Below are 21,832 nucleotides of genomic sequence, written 5' to 3'. Positions count from 1 at the left end.
CGTGAGAAATTTTCCGCGGTTTTCTTAACTTTCTATTAGGAATGGATGGTAAGGCTTTTTGTTCGGTTTTCTGTTAATAAATTTTATTATCCATTCGGTGACAGCGTATCCTGAGCGTATGCAGTACGTGGTAAATGACAATTTACCACAATTGGCACAACCAGCAGCCTCGAGAGAAAGCGAGAGGCGAGTTGCTCGTGTACTGAGGCGTCCACGACACTGTCAAGATATAAAATGTCGAGGAAGATCGACAAAACGCACGCTACGTATACGTTAAATAAAGCACAGGAAGCTATCTCTCCACGACGAGAACGCAGGAGCTAAATAAAGGAAGCAGGAGCATTCAAACTTTTGTTCCTTTGCACGTGCAGTCGGTATCATATGGCTGTCATTGCACTGACCATTCTTTACTAAATCGGAGGATTATTATACATTATTATTATACATTATACATTATTATTATTATTATTATACATTATGCCACTCCGGCCACACACCGAAGAAAAAAAAAATAACACCGCCTTGCGTCGTCTGCTCCGTTTCAACCTGATTCTCAACGGTGGTGTCAACAGAGGTGTTATTAATCGCACTCAAATTGGAGTCGAGGCATTAAGAGCTTGGAATGTCCAACCCATATCATGTGCTTAGCACGGACAAGTACCGCCATCCCACAGAGCCCGACGTAACCAGCGACGGCCCATTCACATGGTTGCCTGCATGCGTGCCTCGCTATTGAATACAGGCTGTACGCTTGGCTTGACGACCGTGCGCTCGAGGCACGCGTGCAAAGCGCTCGAAATTTTCATGGTATTCTTCATAGAGTTTCATACTAATATATACTAGAGGGAAATCTGGCGCTGCATTCGCGTGCCGCCGTGGGCGGCGCCATTGCAGCTAGCGACGTTCCTCGCCTCCTTGGCTTGGTTAGCCACATGGCTTCTTTTTCGTCTTGAAGCCAAATCAACAAAAACTGGTAACATTGCTTTTTTTTTATTCAGTTTGTATGAACCTTCCAAATAATCCCTGACAAATACATCTTTCTGGACGTTTAATTTTAGAATACTAAAACAAATTCGATTCATCTTCTGCCGTAATATTGTTGCATTTTTGCAGCCAGAGGCGACTTTTCAGCCTGTTCGTGAGCCATGCCAAAGACAAGTGGAACGTGCCTGCCCGGTACATGACGGCACGCTCGCCGAAGCGCGGCTCCCCTAGACGGTGGCGCCACATTTCCCTCTAGTGTATATTAGTATGAAACTCTATGGTATTCTTAACTGCGGACACCATACACAAACTATTTGCTGAACAGCTTCGCTGTTAAAAAACTTTTGCCGGTCTGCAACTACCGGAAACCTAATTAACCCACGCACTACGGTTCCCACGGCGGAAATCATTACCACTGTGCCACGACTCCTTGTTGATGTGACGATGAACTCATGTTTTTTATGGAAGGTTTTATGACGTGTTATCAGCTTTAGGGGTGGACTTCGTGGCTTCTAAATTTTGACTAAACTAGAAATAGTCACGCAAAAAAAGAGACGTGTCTTTTCAGCCGCAAAACCAGGACCACGTACTCACACATGGCAATTACCCGTAGGATTGGCCACAAATGGCAAGATGAACCCATTTCTAGAAGTATCTGAAAGTCAGCCTGCTCCAGCCCCATACCCCCATATGCACAAATTACCCATGTAGGAAATCAAACTATACGGGTCGGCGTTATTCGGACCCCGACTTGTTTCCATGCCTACTATCGCGGAAGGCTCATTATTCGAATGTCATGCGACGACATTATCAGGTAAAGGTCAGCTGGGATCATTATGCCGGTAAACTAAGAACGTAATCATGTGACTTGTGGGCTCTGCGTTGACGTCAGCAAGGCTTTCGACAGCATTTGTCATGACCTGTTGCCATAGAGATCACCGTACCCCTGCCTGTTGCTAAATAAACTTTCCATACTTCGCTTCCGTGGTGCCTTCTTCTTGTTACTTCAAAATTTCCTTTAGGGCAGATACCAGTCGGTTAAGATCGGAGGATGCCTTATCGTTCCTGCATTAATAAAAGCCTAAGCTCCTCAAGGTTCTCTTTTACGCCCGTTACTGTTTAATATTTATCTGAACGATGTTATCCACCGAGTGCATCATTTTTCTTGTATCAGTTCGCCGATGATGCCGTTCTTCTTGCTTCAGCTAAAGAGTACAAGGATTCGGTGGTGCTACTTCAAAAGGCAGCAATAAGTATAATGGATTGGTTTAGAGATAGCTCAATTATAGTTGATGCGGCTAAGACGCGATTAGTTTGCTTTCATAATCCTATTAAAAAAGTGAGCCTTGATTATCTATTTTTATTACACACATCTGGTCTCTTCCGTTGTAAAATATCGAATGTTTGCCCGCTGTAGAGTGTCTCGAACAATAAATTGACAGTGACCTGTCCTGGAATTCGCTCCTTTCACGTGTGGGCAAAAAACTTCGAGCTGGGTCCGCTGTGCTTCGTAATATTAAATACTGCATGCCAATATCAGTACGAAAAGTTGTCACGCATGCCTTAGCTTACAGCATTTTGCGCTACAGAATAACAGTGTACGGCCAGTGTTCACTTTTGGAAGAATAGAATTAACGGAATTCTGCGATTTATTAAAAAAAATGTTGCGTATGATATACGCCATGAAAATAAGGCAGACATTTTTAAACTACTGTTATTACCAAATTTCGATCACTTAATAATGGAAACTGTCGTAAAACGTTTTCGGACTAGTGTATTCAAGCAGCAGGATATACCTGTTCGTTGCTTAAGACCGAAAGACCTTTACTGCATTTCTTCATTCCAAACTATAGATGCGGTAGAAGAGTGCATAATAAGTATTCCCCTTTCTATTTTAACAAACTGCCTTCCAGTATTTTTTCTGTAAAAACAAATCGCACATAAAAAAAGGATTGCGTCATGTTAGCACGCCAATTGATTTCTAGGTTGGGGTTTTATTGAAATTGTGTTCATCGTTTCGAGCACCTTTATAGCCTTGCACGCACTCTCTTGTACTTTTCTGTCCGCACAGTTAATTTTACATTCTACTTCTCGGCTTTTTTTTTCCTGTTGTTTTCGTTATCAGCTGTGAGCACTGGACGTTTCGTCAAAACATATCAAGCTGTGTGTGTTAAGCTGAGACAAGTTTAGTGAACAAGCCCATAGTTTCTATCTGGATTATTTTCCTTATGTCGATTGTAACCCAAGTGTTGTCCGCAGACCTGTTTTCTATTTTTTAAACGCTTAAAGGGGCCATGCAGACAAAACACAAGTTCGGTTCATTCGAGAGATTGCTCGTTAGAATCCTACTGACACCACTTTTAACACACACTTCGCTCAAATAAGCTACATAAATAGGAAAAAAAAAAGGGAATGGCCATGCGACCCACTACTTCATTTTCCGCGACAGAACCTATGATGTCATACCAGCCAGCTCTGCGATTGGCGGAGGCCGGCAAAAACAAACGCAAATTAGGCGGGGCTTATATGCATGATGAACGAGCTATTTGCGCTTAAATGGAATGCATAATCATTTTACAGCAGTAAGAATGGTGCGGTAAACAATGAAAGTTGCGAAAGTACACTTAAAGTACCGGTGCGCACTGCGGTTGGACTGGGTGCAGTATGCTTTTTTTAGCAGCACAGCACTCCGCCGCTCTGGAGTTGGCTTGCCCGATTGGCCGATTGGCGTAAGCGACGTTGTCTTACGTGACCCTGTTTGTCAAGTATACCCTATGTTTCACGAAACGATTACTTTCCTTTCTACAGCAAGAAAAACTAGCGAGGTGCAAAAACGGTCAAAAACAAAGCAACGACGGACAACGATCCGTGGATGAGTATGGTAGCGCCATCTGGGAGGACTGGCGGAAAGCAAGGCTGCAAAGCCGAAAGACGCAGTGGAAGTTCGTTTGAATACGCGCACTTATGACTTCATTGCTGACGTCCCGAAAACACACGATTTGGTGGGAGAATCAAAATTTTAATCTAAATGGATTAATTTCTCAGTGAATACGGCATCATTTGCTGCCGGACCAGCGCTGGGTACTATAAAACACGACATCTTTCCAATAAAACAAACTTGTATTTTGTCTGCATGGCGCCATGCAGACAAAATACATAAGTGTTCCACATAAGTGTTCCGCAATGAGTGTTCCACAAATAAGTGTTCCACAATGAGTTTCTTTGCACATGTTACAGTGTTTTTATCAAATTTGCCGTTTTAGTTGGCTGCTGGCCACTGCCGTTCAAGCCCAATGCGGCTTCGGCAGGCCGGCCTACCTGTACTGCCTTAGGTTTTGTGGAATAAATTATTATTAATATTATTATTATTATTGTTGTTGTTGTTGTTGCTGTTACAATTGGACGCGGAAAGACAGTGTTGGATTTCACCGCGAGTGCAGCGCGCCTGGAACACACTGCGACAGCAAGAAACACACACTGAAACTCACTGAGACTGATTATAGTGAAAGCCGAGTTCTAAGCTAAGCCCGTGATTTCCGCTGATGTCGCTACGCCTACCTGTCCGTCGTTCATTCACGTGACGTCAGAAAGTCTAGCAAGAGGCCATATCAGTGCCAAAGCAAGCATTTTGAAAGCTCACTGGCTGGAATAGTTTTCGGTATACTGTAGTGGGCGCTATCAGAGTGCTTCGATGCCCGCGCCGCCGTACAGGGCGGAGACACCCTTTGAATGCTCCCGTGGCGCCGCAATTGGGTCAACGTGCTCAACGCGCTGTTCTTTTTCTTTTTTTCGTTTTTCACGAGACCCAGCAACGCGAAAGAGATACGATGATTCAAACTTCGCCAGTAAACCATGGCGGCGTCAACGCGTATACGTGTCTCCACCCTGTACGGACGCTTGTGAATCGAGGCACCCTATAGGCGCTAAGCTTTGAAGCGACGCCAGCAGCACCCGGTCAGCCTATGCGTCTATAAAGGCTGATTCACACGACGAAGAAAGGTGTTTTGTGGGTCCGCGGCGGCTTTTCAAGTGACCAGCTTTAAGCCCCGACCTCTTGCGCGGGGAGCCCGCGGTTTTCTTTTTTATATTTATTTAGAAATTTTGTCCTATGGCGTAATGCAACACGGTTCTCAGGTACACGAACAAGTCGACTTCGTGTATAAAGTCCAAGTGTTTACGACGAAATGGTCCTCGAACCCAGCGCTGCAGGTCTAGAGGGCGGCCAGGGTGGAGGAAGCGTGTTGCACGAAGGGGCCGTAGACAGATTTGATGCAGTCCCGGGAAAGTCCACAGCAGGTGCTGCACATGCACTTCCTGTATGGCGAAGTTACAGAATAGACCCGTGGAGCCGTATGCATGGGCCGCGGTACTGCGATGGCCATAAGGCAGTCACAGACGTCGTAAGAACCATGCGTAGCCTCCGCAGCCCAACCTCCTCTTGCGAATTAGGTCACCTGGGAGGTCTGAGCCCCACGGTGGTATGAGAGCTGGCGTCGGAGAATTTCCTTCAGACGGGCCGGGTTCCCAATTGTATCTTTAGGGAAAGGCGGTCGCATCACGGTGTATACGGGTGACTAGCAATGTAGCAATGTGTACCTACCCACCGCCAGGTGCAGTTGAACTGTGTGCTCGTTATATGCGAATCTGCAGTAGAGTACTTCTTGTTAGGTAATGAATGTCATTTGCGAAACGATGTGGCCTGCGCCACGCGACGGGTATCGTGGATGGCTTGCGTAGAGTCGGTTCGTACAATTCGTGTATACTACCCTGCGTGGACAATAGGCAGTATTGCAGCCGTCCCATCGCGTGTATTGCCCTAGTTCAGCGAGATACGCTGGCGGTAACTGATTAGCCGCAGATAAGAGCAGGTTTGGTCAACCTCCGGTAGCTGGGGCAGACGAGTGCAGTGGGCACCATGCGATTGTTTACCATCTACACATGCAATTGCCGTTTCCGTGTCTGTGCGAGAAACTTGGGCCGTGGTCTGGCCAGCGGATGCTACGAGCCAGAATGCCGGCGTCTTTTTCTCGCGCGGACATGCCCGAATTTTCACCGAATCCGCGGTGGCCTACGGGGCGGGGCGGTGGCTGAAGTGACATTAGCGGCGGCAGGAATAGAGAGGCGTCTCGCTCCCTCCGCCCTGTTGCCTGCTATACTCGGGTATTCTAGGTACAGTGAACTGGAAGCTTTATTCTAGGAGCTGTTTCTTCGTATGTGTGGTTGCGCCACTGAGCGGTCACCGATCATCCGGTGACGTTTTGAAACGGCTAACATCCGTCCGCCTTTGGCGGCCTCTTCGAACGTCGTGGGAACACCGCAACTCGCCACAACCGGAAGTGACGCCATTGCCGCTGGCGCCGGTGCGTTGCGGTTATGCAGAAGTTTGCGCGGAACTAGTGGATGGTGCGGCTGAAGGCGACGGAAAAGAGCAGGGAAGGCAGGACAAACACTCAATAAGCGGTCTACTTTGGAAAGAAAGATCTGGCTCAACTTTTAATGCACCCTCGGAAACTTCTGGCGGTCGTTTTATAATCTCATTATTGTTGTTTTAAGGGTAACATTAATTATCTGGAACATATTCCACTGTTAGTTTGGTGGTACAACTAGGAAATACAAGATTTATATGGTGTTAATTGCTGGCCAGGATACATAACACAAAATTACCCTGGTTTCTAGGCAACGGCTGAATTGGAAACAATGGTTTGTGCCAGCACTAGTACTACTACGAAGAAAAGTTTGACATTCACCTCAATGCCGCCGTACGGCTACAAAGGAAAGCTGTACAGCTCTCTCAGAAACATCGCAGTTGAAAAATTTGTCCTGGTCCAGGATTCGAACCCGGCACCACCTCTTATTAACCGGAGCAGTCACCCTACCAACTGAGCTAACCAGGAGGCTAGCAGTTTGTGGCGCGAGAGCGAATTGATCAACAACTCGAACTGATCGACAGGTGTTCATCGACCAGACTTAGGGGAAATAACCTAGGTGGAGTAAGTTCAACTGCGAAGTAAGTTCAATTGCGAGTAAGTTCAACTGCGAAGTTTCTGAGAAAGCTGTACAGCTTTCCTTTGTAGCCGTACGGCTGCATTGAGGTAGATGTGAAACTTTCCTTCGTAGAACTTACTTCACCTAGGGAACTTGCCCTAAATCTTGTCGATTAACACCTGGCCATCACTTCGAGTTGTTGATCAATCCGCTCTCGCGCAACAAACGACTGGCCTCCTGGTTAGCTCAGTTGGTAGAGCGACTGCTTCGGTTAAGCGGTGGTCCAGGATTCGAATCCTGGACCAGGACGAATTTTTCAACTGCGAAGCTTCTGAGAAAGCTTTCCTTAGCCGTACGGCTGCATTGAGGTAGATGTGAAACTTTCCTTCGTAGAAACTTACTCCACCTTGGGAATTTCCCCTAAATCTGGTCCACTAATACTAGTGTGGTCCACGTGAGCAAGCCGTTGAATTCAGAACAGTGGTCTCCTGATGGTGCTGCGTGCGCGCGTTCTTCGATAAATCGTGATTTTCGGAGCGCAGTGCGACTGTATGACATGTAGCTCATTTAGTGGCTCATAGGTCACACCATGCCGTATTTTTCGAGACGTCGCTGAGCTGTATAGCTTTTCCGGCGAAGTTGCCTAAAATGCATGATTTCCCCTTCTCCATTTCAGCTGCAGCTCGTTTATGCCAAGGAGAAGCCCGATGGCCGGACTGCTTTGAACACCGAGGATGGCGTTGCCATTATTGCGACGCTATACGAGGTAATGTGGCGTCTTTTTCCGCAGGCTGTCATGTATACGAGGAATCAAATGAGCGCAGAGTACGGACAAAGTTTGGCTGGAAATGTTACCTTGGTCGGAATAACCAGCCCACCGTACATTTATTCTTCACCGTGGAACCGGGTAAAATGCAGTACGTCAGTACACAACGCAGTACGCAACGAGTGAGAATTGGGTGGGCTGCCCGATACCAGAAGTTCCGTGTTTTCAGAGAACCCTTCCTTACTTTAAAGCTTTTAGTGTATTTCAAAGCTGATAATTTTAAAGCTTTTAATGTAATTTTAGATCTTTTAATTTTAAAAGCATGTAATTTTAGGTATTCAATAATTTTTAATCTTTTAATAAAGCTTCTAATGCAATGTAACGCTTTCAGTTTAATGCTTTTAATGCACGCTGTGTACAGTAACGAGGATCATCTCGACGCGCTTACCCTCTCGATCTTTCCTCGACCACGTGACGTAGGATGCCGTCAATTGCCCTTTGATACCGAAGGTTGGGTTGCCCTATATCATCATCACCATCACGCACATACAAATACACAGAATAAACTTTGCTGGCCTGTATAACCAAGTGAGGATCACCCGAGTTGCTTCCGCGACACAAGCCTAGTGCCCTTTCGACATCCGGTGAAGTCGCTGTAAAGTTAAACGATCGAGTGTCTATGTATAGGGCCGGAAACGGTGAGATGAGGTATAAGTGGCTGAGGTCGATTGCAAAGCCACGCGTGCATCAGTGGTTGTACAGATGAGTGATATGTATGCATGAGAATTCCTCCCAGGCATGCAGGCATAGCTTGATCGTAAGTCTGAGTGGTGAAACACGCGTGCGGAAAACGACGCGTTTCACAACCGCTGGTTTTTTTTTAAAGACGATAGTCTTTCTTGGGCTACTTAAAGGGGCCCTAAATAGGCTTCCGAATGTCGCCATTTCAATCGCGCAATCGCTAGAGTACCCCTTCACGACAACGTGTACCAAATATTACACCTCTGCGTAAAGCAGGGGCCGCACAAACACGAAAAAAAGATTTCACTTCCTCCCCTGGCTCACCAACCATACCTTGCCGCCACACTTGCGCGCTCTGACGCAGTTCTTTCCGGCTCTGACGCGCCTCTATGACGCACGAGACACTGCCCAGTGCGGCGCCGCGAACGCGAACCACAGCGACAGCGCTCACCGTGCAACCGGAATCTGGTGGGCGGAGCATGCGCGTCGAGTGCTAAAAAAAAAAAGCGCGCGCAGGGCTTGGCGCAGCCAATGACGGCACGTACATCAAGGAGGGTGATGGATTGCCCTGTTTCTCTCGGTGGTCTTGCGCCGGGTCGATGACGTCGCGGCTTCCGCAGTGCTTCGGAGGAGCTACTAGAGGAGGAGAACCCCAGGCCTTATGGGTGGCCCCTTTTAATGAGCGATAACTCGGCTAATACTTAACGCATTTAAACAATTTTTGCGGGATGACGTTCCTTGGATAGTACTCCAGTGACCGCGCACACAAAATCGTAACATTTGGCAGCCTATTTAGGGCCCCTTTAAACCCAGAAATTTTGTTCTGTCTCTCTGTCTGTACGTCTGACTGTCTGTCTGTCTGTGATTCGATTCAGCCACCCGGCCAAAGTGATAAAGGTCTCCGCAATAGTCTTATATACTCACAACCAAATCTGAACGGTTAAGTCCGGTGTCAATGTTCATACCTGTCAGCATAGCTGAACAAGAACAAGACATTACGCAAATATAAGGCAGCAAATCAATACGTAAGGAATATTTGCAGTGTTCCTTTATAAAAAAAATCAGGGATTCTCGGTTTTTGCAATAGCGAATGAAATATCACATAAACTACAGAAAATTGTCGTCTGCTGTTGCCCGCGCCACCTCCTGGCGGCATTAAAGAAATCAAAGGGCAATAGAAGCGAAAGGTTCCACTAGATAGTATCCGCATTCCGCTTGGAACGCTCGTAGAGTAGGACAACGAGGTTCTATAAACGTTGAAGTAGGGCATTTCGATTCACGCGCGTCTTTGCCGTACGGCAGCGCTGGCATCGAGGCACCTGGCCTGGAGCAGTGGAACGCGGTAAATTTAAATTGACTTGAGCAAACTTTTTGCACATTTACCTTGGGAAGAGCGTGACGGAAGAGGAACAGCATGAGAGGTAAGCGGGAAAGGGAAGGCAGGCACTTACTTGGCAAATTTCGATAAAGACTATCGTCTTTTGTCGACATTTGCGACGAAAGGAGCAGATACGCGGCCAATTTTTTTCATCCGTAACCGGGTCCGGCAGCAGCCTTCCTGCGGGTTCATAACGGCTGCTGGAGCGTTGGGTAGCTCAGATTCTGCGGTGAAAGAAGCCATCGTCTCTCGGGAAACCGAAGTCAATGGGGGCCACCCTCGCCCGGTTACCACACATCCCCTGAATTCGCCCTTGCGGCAATAAAAGCTCTCTCTCTCTCTCTCTCTCTCTCTCTCTCTCTCTCTCTCTCTCTCTCTCTCTCTCTCTCTCTCTCTCTCTCTCTCTCTCTTTGTACCGGTTTCTTATTGAGGGAATTCGCGTGCGGGAACGCGTCGCTTTCCGCACGTCTGTTTCAAATGCGTTTCTTTTAACACGAAAGTGTTTTATGCCGGGATACACCAAGATTTGAATGACGTCATATCCGTCACAAAAATGGCATCGCCTGAAAAACGAGGCCACGCCAGGATTCGAGCCGGGTGCTCCGCCGCCGCAACGGGAGAGGTGCCACGTGCTTTACCGACCTCGCTACGAGCTGAAGCGCGAACAGCCGTATGAACGCGGCTTATATCTTTCCTATAACCTTCTCTATTTCGATAGTGCTGCCGTCTAAGAGAGGCGAAGCGAAGTAGTGCATCACGATGCTAATGAGCGCCGACAGTTGGCGCCAGCTGAGCTCGTCGCAACGCAACCGTCTGCCGTACACTCCACGGAGCAGGCACGCTGTGGTCGCACATATGCGAAAGCGACGCGCCAGCAGGTTGTCGCTCGCCAAGCACATCCACAAAACAGTCCCGCAAATCATGCTCTTTCGCTGCAGCGGACCGTGAGTTCACCGAACGATTCGTTGGCAACTCGTTCGGTTTCGTTTGCATGGTTTGCGAGCGCGTGTGGTTGCATTCGGATTTACGCAGTGCTCCGGTGCGTGCAATACAGTGTCTAATGTTGATAAGTCTGGCGGTGCCATACCGACGAAATATAAATAGCGATGTGCAAGTTCATATCGATGCAGTATAAACATTCAACCGATCCTGTGAAGGCACATTTCACTTTCGTGTTTTACCGATTACTATGAAAGCGGGATCAACCACAATTTTTTTCATCTTGCAACGACCCTGCGTTAATTTATGTGTCGGGCTGAGTAGTGCCCACAAATATAGCGCATAACTAATCAGCACTTCCTGCTCAGTGCACCAGCCATCGCGTGAACGGCAGCATAAAATGGTCGTGCCTAGAAACAGATAGTTGGAAACTCCCGTATATGAGTCAAATGAAAGAGAGCCCAACGGGTTCACCACGGTGTCCTGGTTGGCTGACGACGCAGGTGTCGTACGCGCCCTTCAACTCGGTGCTGGCGATGCGCCAGGTCGTGTCGGCGCTGGAGGCCAGGAAGAAGCGTCCGAGGTCCCTGCGGCGTCTGCTTCCGTGGATGGCGCGCCGGCAGCCGTCCGACAAACTGAACTTGTCGCTGGAGCATCTCCTTCCAGAGCGACGCGACGAGTTCTACGCGTACCAGGGCTCGCTCACCATGCCGCCCTGCACGGAGCCCGTCCACTGGATAGTCTTCAACAGGCGCGCCTACGTCACCGAGGCACAGGTACGCTTTGGCAAACTCGTAATCTTATCGGCGCTGTGACGATCTGGACGCCTTGCAAGCGTACAGTTCCTCCAGCCTTCACGCTTGAAGCGATCACATCCAGAACGTTCCTTTATTTCGCCGCAGTACACATCTACCAGTAAAGGCCGTTCTACATAGCGCGAATTTACCCGCGAATTCGTATCTGCAGCGCCGCTCATGCGGCGAAACGAAAAGCACGGACACGCAGTGGCTATAGGGAAGACTAGAAGGCTAACGATGATCTATGGAAAGAACAGTGGAGAATTCAAAACAGCCAAGGTAACCAAAACAGAGTCAAGGCAGATAGAAACGAATAAATGGGGAGCACTCTTAATAAAAAAGGTCGTAAAAAGGTAGTAACGGCCGTATTTACTAACTCCTTACGAACCTTACTACCCCGCGGTTTCGTACGTAGGCTCTGGCACTAACAACGGCATGGTTAGTAAATTAACTGAGTGTAGGAAGTGGTAGCACTAGATTAAGGTCGTGCTTATGACTAGGCTGTACATGGCCAGTTAGTAAACGCGTGTAGCTCAGAAAAGTGCTATCGCTGGGACTTTACTAGTGGGGGTAGTGGTGCTTACTGCCTGCTTCGGTTAGTAATTTTGACAAGTGCTACATTTACTACCTCCAGTTACTAAGTACCTAGTGTATACTGGGACAAGTAACTTGTTAGTATTCCATTAGTGAATGCTCCGACCTTTTTTTTTAAGAGTGAGAAAAAATGGAAGCTAAACCATCGTTAGAGATGTACAGGGCTGAGAAATTGGACAACAGAAAGGAAAATTTCTACGATAATTCCCAGGGCAGTGCTTTGCTTTTTGAGGCTAGATCAGGTTGCTTGCGAACTAAGAGCATTGTGGGGAAGTATTCCCAAAATGATGGGGTATGCGTGGTCTGCGGGAAAGAAACAAACTACGCGGCACATAGTGTTAGAATGCGAGGGTATCCATCCAAATCTACACAAGGGAAATACTCGGCTTCCAGAAGCCCTATAGGATTTAAGGGTAGCATAGAGGGAGTTAACTTCAAGGCTGTAGAGACGACGAAAAGATTAGAATGCTGGTGGACGAAAAGCAGAGAGGGGAATGAATTCGCAGGTAAATTCGCACCATGTAGAACGGGCTTATTAAGGTGTTGCAACTTTCACTATGGGGTGAGCGTATCAATCCAACAAATCAGCTTCACTGCCAGGTGGGCAGGTTTAGCGATATCTCGCTATAATGGCTCTTTTGTGAGGCTCTTAGAAGTCAAATTCAGGGCAGTGATGACTTTGGTTCCTTTTTTTTTTGTTGTTTTTTACATGACTGTATACAAGCCAATACTAGCCAAATTTCTGAACTAAAATTTCAGCTCTGTAAACTATTCTTCTGAAGCCAAGTTTCGTTATATAAACGGCCTCTTTGTCAGGCGTATGTCATTCTCAATGGCTGATGGCGTATTTACGAATAAAGGTGGTGCGAAATTATTTGAATTCGCTGGTCCAATGATGGTCCCGCGACGCTGAACATCATTTCATCGCAGCACCACAATTCAATTGGCACATTATTATGTGCCAATTGAACTGTGGTGCTTTCGCAGGCATTCACAGGCGTGCCATTCGTCCTCACGCCTTCGGGAGACCGATCTCGAAACCCTTAATTCTTCTCAAGAGGGGACCATGCCATGGGCTCAAGTTTCACGTCAAGCGGCCGACATAGATATGAAATCATTGTCTGCGCCGTGAACACTTAACACAAGCAGATGGTATGCTCGAACTCGCAGATGCCGCGCGTACGAACGAAGTGACGAACGTAGCTGACGACGGTCATGAAAGATCCTGGCAGAAGTGACGCTAAGAAAAAAAGTGACAGCAGGCGTTGAGTTGCTTCCTTGTCGCGATCCACGCTATGATTTCCGCTATTGGTGTTCTCCTGACAGGTATTGCGAGCACATGTTCTGGAAGGAATGGTAGCTTTCGAGCTGTTTCGGAAATCTTTTTTGCCCTTTTTTTTCAGAGGACCTGACAACACTGTTCACTGCTTCTTAATAATCTAGCGGATTCCAGCCTTCCAATCTTCACCGCCGCGTTAGTTACAATTCCTGCTTTAATACTTTAAAGTTCGAATTGTAGGTGTTTAACGCGACGAAGCTCCACCCGGGCTATGAGGCGCGCCGTAGTGGACGGTTCCGGATTAATTTTGACCACCTAGGGATCTTTGACGTCCATGATTTGAAGCGCAACAAAAACACACGGACGAAGAACAGAGTATACGTCCGTGTGTTTTTGTTAATCATGGCATCTATTCACCAACTAGCCCAGGAAGAAGTTATTCTAAGCTAGATCTTAAACGTGCGCCGAAATCTTGACACACGGCGTTTTAGCTTTTCGCCTCCGTCTGAAAAGCGGGCTCCGCGGCCGGACGGTATCGAACCCGCGTCCTTGTGCTCTGCAGCACAACGCTGAGCCACCATGGCGGGCCCTGCTTTAATCTGGCGTTTGAGTCGTATAACTACAATAATAGCTAATGACGACATTGACCGCGCATGTTCGCACCGAGCTAGCGGAAACTGTCTGCTGAGAGCAGGAACGATGGTGGCCTCAATCGCACGCGATCGGCGTCACATGAAGACGATTCTGACGCAAGCGCTTTCCTGTTTCGGTGTGTTGGTGCAGCTGTCCGAGTTCCGCCGGGTTCCAGGCTGGACGAAGATCGGGCTCCTCTCGGACAACTACCGGCCACCGCAGAGGCTCAACGGCCGCCCAATCTTCTCCTCATTCCCAACCTTTTGACCACTTCCATTACGCGCAATCACCCCAGCCTTTTTTGCCGCTACTTGATATATACTACGTGATGCAATAACGAAAGAAAGATGCCTACTCGCAGAACCCATGACATCATAGTGCTTGTTATATAGTATGGACAGAGCTTGAAAATGTGAACCACAACACAAGGAAGTGGATTTCGCGCCGGTCAAATATCCGCGCAGTTCTGGTATGTAAAGTGCTATCGGTGCCCTTCGTTCCTGCGAGTAATCCATGCGAAAAAAATCGGCTTGAAAAAAAGAAAAGCGCGTAATCTGTGTGTTACGTTTATGGTTGTATCGACTAATTACTTAGGCTGGCCTGCAATGTTCTTTGGAGCAAAGCTTTCTACCCTTACCAGCCAACGGTTCTTTCGCTGCGTGGGGGCAATAAACTTTCAACGCGGTGAAGGCGGCGGCGGGGTGGGGGGTCACTCACGGAGCACACTGTAGATGGTGCGGCGAATTTGCCCGGCGTTCCCCGCGCGGAGGTGCCTGCTCACACCGGCGGGTGCGTTGGAGGAATGGCTTTGTCGTCTGCTTTAGTGATGGTTGTTTTTGGCCTGTTCTGGCCTGCTTCGCGTCCATTGCGCGCTTCCTTCGCACGGCTTGATTAACTTGTTGGACAGCACCTGCTGGGTATGTAACCCGGACCCGACGGAATTAAGTGGTCGTACGGCGAAGATAAGTTAAGGATTGGTTTGCAGGGCGGGAAAACAAAATGTAGAGACCACATACAGACATCTGGCCGCTAGACAAACACTACCTTTTGCGCACTGCTTGCCACGAATGGGACTCCGTTCTATAAATTGGTGAATACCAATTCGGTTGCGTTTTAATAGGTATTACAAAATGCGAAAGGAGCAACTGGTCTAAAAAATAGCGATTATATAACTTCCCTCAGCTTTCTCGCAATTCTCAAACTTACTAAACTAACTAGTTTAAATCGGTATAAATGGAAATCACTAAGCTCACATGCCGAATTGTTTCGGTGTCTACGCTTGTGTCAGGCGGTGGTGCAGCCCCAAGCTATCACACCAGGACGGCTAGGCTCGAAAGACGCTCCTCTCCGTTTTCTTTCTGCCGATGCACGGCCGGGCGACGGCGGCGGCGTCCACTTCTCTAGCAGGCCGTGACCGAGGCTGCTGCGATTGGGACGCCGCCCCCGCGAATTCCAGGTAACGGCTGGCAGAATCTCTGGTTTCACCCTTTGTAGAGCCACGTGTGTGAATTCAAGTGATGTCGCATGGGCAATAGTTGTGAGCTTTGCTTTCCAATCACCTCCACAGCGTAGATTGGAGCCGATTTTTTGGTTCGTTTTTGTAGTGCTGGTACCGGCTGTCGACCATAGACGGGCTAGAAAGGCGCGACCCGCCGCGGGTGGAAACGATTTTAGATGCGAAGCAGCTTATGGTCGAGCCTGTTCCCTCCGCCGTTGTGTGGGCGCCGTTGTGCGGCGTCCACACCCACACTGCGCATGCCTGGCCAGGCACCGCTCATGATGATTGGGGCAGGATGCCCCTAGGGATTGGCCAACCAAAGAATCCATCACGAGATAGCTTCGCGTTCAACAACCATCGTCATCTTCCCGTTTGGGAACCCTGAGTAGTATGCGAGGCATTCCTCCGCTCCTCTCCGACGCTCCTCTCCTCTCCGGGATTGCGCAACGAATGGCAAAAATTGCGGCTCCGCGTACGATAATGCGAAGCAGCTTAGGGTTAGATACGTGACGGTAGCCGCTGCATACTCCGCTGAGGGTGCCACTGTAGCTCCGCGGTATAAATGACGCACGCGCGCGCTCCGCTCCCCTCATTCTCCTCCCGCAACGCCGCGATCTAACTGAAAACTAATATAAACTTGAGTCGACTTCGACCCCGTGGCTGCTTCGCATACTACTCTGGGTTGCCCTACGGGAAGATGGTGAATTTTTTTCGAATGAAGTTGTTTTTGTTCTTTTGGGGGGGCCGCCGCGGACACCGCATAACGTTTCTGCAGTGGCGAAGAGCCGTTTTGCTCGCATTCTCTAAAGCATGCAGCGAGGCAAGGGCTGTTTTATTTGTTTCATTCTAAAGATTTCGTGTTTTGTAGAGCCCCCGGCGCTTGTCCGGAAGCAAACGATGCTGTATTCACTGAGAAATGAACCAATTTAAGCTAAAATTTTGATTCTTCCGCCAAATCGTTTTTTTTCCCTGACGGTTGCAAGTACATCACAGGAGCAGATTTTCAAGCAAAGCTAGTGTGCTGCGGCACGGCCTCCGCGATCGGCGGCCGGCGGGCTGCGGAGTCTTTTTACCGTTAGTCAACCTAGATGGCGCCACCATACCACGACGGGCCATTTTCTGCCTTTGCGTTGTTTTTGACCGTGTTTGTACCTGCCTTGTTTTTGTTAAGATAGAAAATAATCGTTTCGTGAAACATAGGGCATGCTCGACAAACAGTGTCGCGTAAGACAAATGTCGCTTACGCCAATCGGCCAGTGTCGTCTGAGAAAACGCCGCAGTGCTGTCAGAGCTGTGTCGCTAAAACAAGCATCGTGCACGTAGTACTGACAGAATTATGAGCTCCGCCTTTTGGCTGCCGTGTGGCCTCCGGAATTGTTCATTATGTGCCCCCCCCCCCTCCCCTGTCTCTTTGGTTCCGCCTTCCTCGGACTAAACTTAGTTCACCTTTGTTCATCTTAGTTATTACTCTCGATTTATCCCGAAAATCCCGAATTTATGAATGGTATTACAAAAAAAAACCCGATTTCTCCCCGATTATGAGTTTAAAGATAACACCCGATTTTTACCCCCGATTTTTTTTTAATATTAAACCCGAAAACGACCACCCTATAAATAAACTGGGCCTGACCAGGACATTGGGACGTCTGTCCTTCTACGGTGGAAGGAGTGGCAAACCAAGTCCGCTTGAGGATGCTGGCCACACTCGCGCATAGCGAGAGTGTGTTCGTACTCTATGTTTGTAAAAGAAGCCCGGCTTTCCCTGCAAAGTTCTCATACTTGTCGGTGTCTCCATGCTGTCAGGTATATAATGAACCATTTAGTCTTCCCTCTTCTACTTATGCTTCACTGATCACCAGGAACAACTCGTTCACGAGCGTCAGCTCACGCTGCTCAAAGTACCGAAATCAACTTCGGAACAATGTATATACAGCAAACCCTCGGTCTAACGAAAACGCTTTATGCAAACTTTCGCTTTGTTTGGAGTTTTTCACTGTCCCAAATGCAGTGCAGGAAGAGCAGATCATCCCCGCTTTTAACGAAATATCGCTTATAACGAAGGCAATTTACTATCCCAAGGACTTTGTTATGACAACAACGGTTTACTATATACTGTTACAGCCCTCGCTTTGTGGACACACGTAAATTGGTTAGGTCGGTGCTTGCAGCGCGCACGTGCACATTAGCATGTGCTGTGATGCCACTCCTAGCAACAGTGGCAGAGAATCTCTTGCACTGTTGTGAATCCGGATTCGGGAGTCAATTTCGGTAGCGTGACAGGTGTTCTGGAGAGATCGGGTATAGGAACAAATGGTCCCGGAACCTATGGCTCCGGAACCTATGGTCCCGGAACAAATGGTCCCAACCCGAAAGTAGGAGAAAATGGTCCCGGGAACTTATGGTCCTGGAACTTATGGCACCGGAACAAATGGTCCCAGGCACCTCTCCGGGCAAAACGATTCTATAAAATGCCACGTGGGTTCTCTGTTTAAATTTGTTGTATCTTGCTGGATTGCAGTTTATAATTTCTTTATTTTTGTTTTCCTTGTCTTTTTGTAGATTCTGTTAAACGGGCTATCTCAATTTACGCTATTATAACAATTAAACGCGTTATTTCTGCCAACCATGAATTTTTGTGCGGTGCAGGGCATTACCGACTATTGGCCCGTTTTGGGAATTTTTTTATTCGTATTTCCGCCGTTCTTCTCCGGCCTTTTTTATTTTAGTCTTCGTGTGGTTTATACAACACGTTGGTTTATACGTTGAAGATTAATGTTCTTATTTAGTACTTCTCTCTCTCTCTCTTTCGTTATTTTTTTAATATTTTCATTTTTTCTGTTTTGACTTTTTGGTTTATCAAAATATCGTTATGTAACGAATGAATGTGCTACTTGCAAACACAGGGGAAAAAAGAATCCACGTGGGAAACATGCGTCTCTATGATGTAAAGAATACGCAGAGGCAAGCCTCAGAGAGAAGCGCAATCTTGTGAGCAAGCACTTCACGGGTGCGTGCGTGGTGAGTTCTCCGTCCCCTGACCCCCCTCCCTCCCCTTCGGAAGTTTTCTCAGTCACCGCAACTATTTCCAGGCACGGCCAGACTCCCCGCTCCCTACCCCGTTTAAGAAGACAGTTTGCGAGTCCGCCAGTGTTACGGGAAGCCGCACCTACAGCCGCCGCACCTATCGCGAGACGCCGCGGTTGGTGACAGGCACAGTCTCGAGACATGCCGACGTCTGATCGCGAACATCGGCTGAGCCACTGGTCGAGCCAGGCTGTCACGACAGTCAGCACCATGGCCAATTTCTTCTAAAGAGGGCAATGAGGGCCATCTCAAGCAAAGAAAGATGCTACCGAAGCGAGTGCGCTAACCCCCCCCCCCCCCCCCCCCCCTTCCCCATCACCTTCTTCCTGTTTTAACCTTTGCTTTTTATGGGGCGTCGCCAAGGGGCTGGTCTGCCGGCGGTGGTGCATCAACCTGCAGCAGTCGTCTGCTTTTCATTGAACCTTACCGTGTGACTGTCTTTGGTTCTGGTATTTTTTGGCAGCGTAAAGCCGACAGCAAGACCAGCAAAAGCAAAAGCATGTTTATGTGTTTGCACGAATGAACTGCATATATTTGTGCTCAAATGCAGTTGCGAACGATAATGTTTGTTGTCGATGGTGGGGGACAAACTTCGAGTATGAGCTCACCTGCTGCCCTAAAACACGACCTCACGCTCCCGGAACACGGCGACAAAATGAACAAAGCGTGTTAGCCAGCAGTCTTCTAAACCTGGCACCATAAGAGAAGGCGTGATAATAGCTAAGTATTGCCTATTTTCGGAGAAAAACAAAAGTTTCTAAGCTGCAAGATGCAAAATTATCGAGGTCCAAAATGTCGATTAGTGTCGCTCCGCTAAAATTATGGCAGCTCGTTATTGTCTCCGCTTGCTGCCCAGTACACACAGATTTTGAATGAAATGTCTGCCACTGGTTTGCCTGGTATTCGAAAAAAAAAAAAAAAAAACGGCGAGCAAAGGAAGCATGTGAGGGCGTACACGTGAGACAAAAAATTTGTATACTGCATTTAACTCAAGTTAAAATTGCATTGGCGGCAAGAGCAAACTAACACGCGGACAGTAGCGCCTTGTCTCGTCGGTGTTTTTGTTTTCTTCTCTAGTCCCCGTATTATTTTGCGCTTACCGCCAATCCAATGTATTACCAACTCGCTCAAGCTTCCGCTCTTGCAACTCAAGTAAATTCAGCCTCAGCAAATATATGTGAACCGATGCAAAATACATTGTGCACACATAAATACATTGACCCCCTACCTTCCCTCATGCGCTCATGCATAGGTGCAGTAGTGGTGGGACCATTTTTTCCTAGTTTGAAGTTGGGAGCATTTGTTCCAGGACCATTTGTTCTGGCACCTTTAGTTCCGAGACCATTTGTTACGGGACCATTTATGAAGGGTGTTTGGATGTTTGGACCGATGAAGGAGGTTTCGATGATCTGTCTCGAATCGAATCGCACAACGAGCAACGCTCGGCGGCGCATAACACCGCCTTTTTGTTCACAGCAAGAGTCGCTATGGAATTCAACTCCAAAATTCTGGTCCAGTCAGGAACCCGTGGTTCAAAACACATTGGCTGCGCTCACGTTCGAAGCCCGCCGGAATCCTTGTCCACGTGACCACGAGGGCGAGAAGTCGTTGGCGCTGCTCAGACGGGGGGACCTTTTGTCCGAGCACGGTGCACACCTGAGTTCCTGAGCCACATATCTCGCCGATTACCGATTTCATGGCCCGCGCTGTCGAAGTCGCCTCCTTTGTCGGGCCCCCGTCGTCTTTCGTTCAAGAGTTGCACGTGCGGGGTTGACCCAGGGTTGACTGTTTGTTAAGCTGTTAGGAGCACCGCCGGCTACCAGCGTAGATGAGGGGGGTGTCACTTGTGCTTATCCATTGTGTAAACTGGACGTCGAAAACTTGAAGACGACTGTCGCAGCTCTCGTCAAACCAGCCTATTCAGTTTTTTTTCTTCTTAAAATGGAAGAAAGCGAGGTATGTCTGGGATGTCCATGGTATGCGCGACTTGAAGAGTTATTTGCCGGGGGGGTGACCGAAGGCGAAGCAAGAGGGATTCGTATGACCGCGATAGAGCCACTAGATAAGCTTAGCGTAGCTTATTTAGTGGTTCTAGACCTCCACGCGCGGAAGGGTGTATCCAGCAAGCTTGTTACTGGATGGGGGCGACAGGTGCCAACGATACTGGTCATTGTGTCCTCGGCGGCTTTTCGGGAGGCTTTTTGTTGCGCATTAGAGAAGATTCCATTGGTGAATGTAGCGTTTTTTTTCTTGCATCAATGCGGTGACGCTTCGGATGCCTGCGAGGTTTTCAGGGGATACTAAAATAATATGAGCGAAAAAGAAATCTACGGGAGCTGGTGGGGAGGGTTTGGGTTGGGGACTTGGGGCTTGGACAAAGAAATAAAATGAGAAGAGAGTACGCGCGCAAACATAAAACGGGGGTTGGTTTACCCGAATACGGGAATGAGTGGTATTTGTACGCGCAACCCGTACCAGCTTTATCAGCATTGAGCTCTTTTCAAAAAGGCCCGTTCTTCCTCCACGTGTTAGCTAGCGACAACAGTGATTGCAAATTCATTTTAGCGTGACAGCGCAGCTGTCACGCTACATAAATCTACATAAATCTTTTCATGAGATTTTCTGCATTTTTCGAGGCAACCCAATGTTTGTACAGCTGTTTTCTTCGGATGAGTGTGCCTTTCATTTAGAGAAAATTACATGAAAATGCATTACACCATCGTAAACACCGGCTAATTTGGTGGTTTGCGTTCCGCAAAAAAGAGCGAATATAAAGTAACGCCTTGTCGTAAATTTAAAAAAAGAAATGTGCAAAAGAATTCAATCACTGGGCTGCACAACAGCTGCCGGCGTGAGGGCCACCCCCAAGCGAAGTCGTCGGAGCAGGACCTCATCTAAGCGGGACGACTAGGTGTTGCCTGAACAAGGTATAGTAAACAAAAATATACAAATGTTCCATTTCTAACAATGACTTGCAAGAATCAAACACGGCATCAATGTAAAGATGCAATCACTGCGCTAGATTATCGTTCATTACTCAGGTTACGCGGTATTAAAAATATAACGGCTGTTGCAAGCAAGCAAGCATCGATAATTCAGTCGCCGAAAGTTTGCTCACCGAAATGTCCGCGCACCGAAATGTCCGTACACCGAT

At 48.0% G+C, this 21,832-nt stretch overlaps 1 protein-coding gene across 1 annotated transcript in view; it reads left to right on the top strand.

Annotated features, from left to right (window-relative positions):
- The window catches only part of LOC144146343 (carbonic anhydrase 1-like), a 28,773-nt gene extending 13,543 nt beyond the window's left edge, over positions 1-15,230 (top strand). The window contains exons 4-6 of the mRNA XM_077678299.1: positions 7,646-7,735; positions 11,297-11,569; positions 14,247-15,230. Coding sequence (XP_077534425.1) covers positions 7,646-7,735; positions 11,297-11,569; positions 14,247-14,363 — 480 coding nt within the window. The 3' untranslated portion in view covers positions 14,364-15,230. The remainder of the gene's footprint in view (positions 1-7,645; positions 7,736-11,296; positions 11,570-14,246) is intronic.
- The last annotated feature ends 6,602 nt before the right edge of the window (positions 15,231-21,832 follow it).

Source organism: Haemaphysalis longicornis, unplaced genomic scaffold (genome assembly GCF_048455015.1).
Source record: "Haemaphysalis longicornis isolate Haplotype H1 unplaced genomic scaffold, Haemaphysalis longicornis Haplotype H1 scaffold_7, whole genome shotgun sequence".
In the NCBI taxonomy this organism is placed as follows: domain Eukaryota; kingdom Metazoa; phylum Arthropoda; class Arachnida; order Ixodida; family Ixodidae; genus Haemaphysalis; species Haemaphysalis longicornis.
This window is presented reverse-complemented; position numbering and strand designations above follow the sequence as displayed.